Source organism: Eufriesea mexicana, unplaced genomic scaffold (assembly GCF_001483705.2).
Source record: "Eufriesea mexicana isolate 0111107269 unplaced genomic scaffold, ASM148370v2 scaffold1809, whole genome shotgun sequence".
Lineage (NCBI taxonomy): Eukaryota > Metazoa > Arthropoda > Insecta > Hymenoptera > Apidae > Eufriesea > Eufriesea mexicana.
Genome location: NW_016909914.1, coordinates 35042 through 39055, shown reverse-complemented (window position 1 = coordinate 39055; position 4014 = coordinate 35042). Strand labels below are relative to the sequence as shown.

General features: G+C 30.5%; 1 protein-coding gene across 1 annotated transcript; it reads right to left on the bottom strand.

Moving 5' to 3' along the window:
• Positions 1-2375: 2375 nt before the first annotated feature.
• On the bottom strand, positions 2376-3506 carry LOC108548999 (larval cuticle protein LCP-17). The gene is made up of 2 exons (XM_017902192.1): positions 3495-3506; positions 2376-2747 (listed from the first exon to the last, which is right to left on the bottom strand). The coding sequence occupies exons 1-2, from the start codon at positions 3504-3506 to the stop codon at positions 2376-2378; spliced, it is 384 nt and encodes a 127-aa protein (XP_017757681.1).
• Positions 3507-4014: the final 508 nt, after the last annotated feature.

Genomic DNA, 4014 nt, shown 5'->3' with positions numbered 1-4014 from the left:
GTTCCACAATCTACAAATCTACAAAACACGTACCAATTTGTCCAATGCTTTTGAAAATATTTTGTAAAATTTTTAGCGAACATGATGCAAAACTACTAGTGCGAATATCTTTTATATAAACATTAAAATTAAGGATGTTTCGATAGAAATTCTATATTTATCTCTTTTTATTTTTTTATATAATTTTTTTGTCTTTCAATTCTTATCGTTAGTTTAAATACGACAACTCTATTCGAATAAATTTATTTACGAACGATAATGAGATTAACTTAAATAATTAATTTGTATTAAAACATTTCAAACCACGATATTAGTTACAAAATTCATCAAAACATCAGATGAAGATTTGTTGGACCTCGTGAACATTAGGAATATGTTTGGTTACAATAACCTTTCTTAACTTTCTCCGCTAGGTGGAGCGGACTGTCAATATGCTGTCACTGCACTAGAGGGTACTAAAGATATTGACGTATGAATATATAAAATTCGACATTTTTAAATCATTTAAATCGTTTAATAGCTAATAAAATGTCATGTGGAATATTTCAAAAGAAGTTATTACAAACACAGACTTAGATTATAGGTTTAATAATAGTAATAGGATTGCATTATGGTGCAAACAAACAATGCATTTTTTTAACCATTTTTTTTTGCATTATTGTTAGTACATGGTATTACTTCCATTATCTTTTGATGATATTATATTTTAAAGAAATTAAACGGGACTATTATAACCATTTAATTGTAAACTAATGTAAAATTTTGACTATGAATATCTTCAAAAATTTAAAAACCTATTTCTAGAGAGTTCCCAATGTTGAATGATTATAGTTATCGTCGTGATACATTAGCTAGCTCTTAAAATTGGGTAACTATAGTCACCTTTATGATTCACTAATGAGCTTTCAATATTGGGTAACTTCAATCACCTTTAGGCACTAGTGAGTTCTCAATATTCGGTGATGATAATCTGTTTTATGGTTCACTAGTGAGCTCTCAATATTGAGTAATTATGGTCACCTTTAAGATGCGTTACTAAACTCTTAATATCGGGTGACTATAACATCTCATGACAATGCAAGGGTGAAAACAACAATAGAAAAAGGAGGAAGTTTTACTGTATCTGTTGATCTTTCTCCGAGCTCTCTTTTCCCTTACCACAACGACATGAATATTTAATGGAGTGGATAGCACTAGTTGAATAGGTAACACAAAACAGTGCTAATGTATGTAAATGTGACACGTAATCGTTAGAAAACAGTTTCATTCGTAACATCTTTGAATTGAAGAAAGTTATTTTACGACCTACCACTACATAACCACTGGTTAACCAAGCGTAATAACTTATAACTACCAGTCTCTTCCTTCTGATTACGCAGAAGTTTTTACGATACTATCATTCACGTAAGCAATTTACACTTGTCAATGTTACCATAGCACTAGAAAGACCGGAGGGGCGGATGGTATGCTCGAGTTTCTCCATTTAGGCAATGTCAAATATTGAAATAATAAAATACATAACGAAATAAAATATAATTTAGCGAAAGTAGGATGAGTTTATAGTAGTTGCAAATATTGCGTAAAATGCAATCAAACATACATATAATGGTGTGCGAAGAATATACGAGGTCAAATTTTCATATACGAGTTCTGATTAATTTGAGAAATTATTTTTAACTTGTACCTAGAACATCATTTTTTACGTAATTAAAAATTATTAATAAAGAATCTAATGTAAAAAATTCCATATTTGACATTTAAAATTATTAATATCCATAAAATATAAGAACAAATATTTTCAAATAAGCATTGCGCTATTTTAGTAAATTTATAAAATTTTAAGTATTTTAATATTTCGATATTACAATTCCTTTACTAAATGTATTTTATTTAATAAAAAATTTAATTAAATATATTCAAGTTAAATATCTTACATTAATTATTCTGAAAAATATATGTACTTATATAAATTAAATAACTCCGATATTAAAACTTTTTAATATTGAAAATTAAATCTTCAAACAAAATATTACACGAGATTTAATATTTAATATTATAATTTTTTAATAGTAAGAATTAAATTTCATCTAATACTTTAATATTCCCCATTTTTTCGACTGAAACTGATAAACTTGGATGGACTTGGTAGACGCTCCATCATTAAATTTATTAGATAACGATTGAATCAATCTTTCTAGAGTTAATCCAAAGTTAGACTCGCGTGTAGCAACACTCATCTCTCAGGAAAGGACGTCAAAGTGTGGTGTCATTGTCATAACAATGTATAATATTTTAAATGTTTATTACTATATACCTATTATGAATAAAATGTGCATAATTTAACAATGTGTAGGGACGTTGTTTAACAATGTCAATCAATTTTCTTCAACTTTTGGTGGATGCGCTCTGATGTAGTCGATGGCCCTTTGGATCAATGGAGAAATAGCCGGGATATGTTCACCTTGGGGTTGAAATCCATTGTGATCAGCAATGTATGTTACGCTGATAGGAGTACCATCGGGGGATGTGTATTGGTATTGTCCTTGGGTAACAACGACAGGTGCGCTCCTTGCTTCCGTAAGTACTACACTTCCATTTTCAGAGCGATAAATTCCATTGTCGGTTTCGTAGGTGTAAGAATAGGATCCATCAGGCAATATATCTTGCGATTGCCTGACTATAGCCGGTGGTGGAGACGGAAGTAGAGCGGCTGAAGCAATGCCGAAGACAGCGACAGAGAGTACCACCTAAACAAATTAAAATTTTTTATATGTGGCGTAAAACGATTTTCTATTTGTAAAGATTTCAGTTACAATGTCAGGTGCATGTGTATATTTCGAAAGCGTTTAAGTTAGAACAAGGGAGTATGATCGAAGAATGAACTTGAGTGAAGAGTCGATGTGTCAATTAGACGTGATCAAATATTTTCCAGGAATATGCTAGTGATAACGAAAGTTTGGTTAAGAAATCTAAAAGAAAATTAGTGTCTGTTATTAATTTATTTTCAATAATGTAAAGGTCTGTTTAGGTGCAAGCAAAAAATAGGTTCGTTGAATTGAGTTTACAATTGTGTCGTAATTAACTGTATAATTTATTTGCAGATAAAACTTGAAACATTTCAACTTAGAAACATTTCAGAGAATTTACTTCATATGAAAATTAAAGAAAATTATTTTTTTATCGAAAAACAGAAATGTAAGAAATGTACGCTGCTCAAATAAATAACGATGATTCATCTACAACTTCGCACTACTGGTTGGTTCTAAGATCAGAAGGTGATATAATTAACGATTAACTATTCGCAAAAATTTTTTCATTTCATAATGTTTCTACAATTGATTTTTAATTAGAAGTTACTTTAATACGTGAAATCATTTCAGTGAACGAATATAGCATATGCATAACAAGTTATAGTAATTAATAGAATAAAAACGAATCTAGGTGCACGTAATGTAGCGAAAGAGAATATGTACTATATGTAGATAAAGACTCACTAGAAATTTCATTTTGGAAGAGAGGTGATCGCTACTAGCCAAATCCAATGGAGAGCACTATGAGTTCAAATGTGGTTCCTGAGTAACATGATTGTGCTTTTATACGAATCCCTGGACATCACTTTCCCCAAATGTCATGCTATCCGAAAAAGAAGAAGCTACAGTTTGAAGATGCAGGAGAGAGTGAGAGAGGAGGAGAGAAGAAGATAAAAGTAACCAGACAAGTAAAAAGAACTCAGCAAAATTTATTCTCCGATTTGACATTTCCATGTTGTCCAAATCGATTGCTTGTATAATCCTGTATATAAGGTTATTTTTTTCACTACTAAGCTATTTTGTTCGTGGTATCGTTACAAAATCGTGTATGATTTTTATGGTGTTACACGTGTGATCCAGTATGGTGTAATAATGCAAATATTTCTAAATATATACAAGGTGTCTAGAAAGGTTGGGACCAAGCTTACGTAGAGTACGTGTTACCAAGGTCAAATAGATGAAATAAAATGCATATAAACTTATG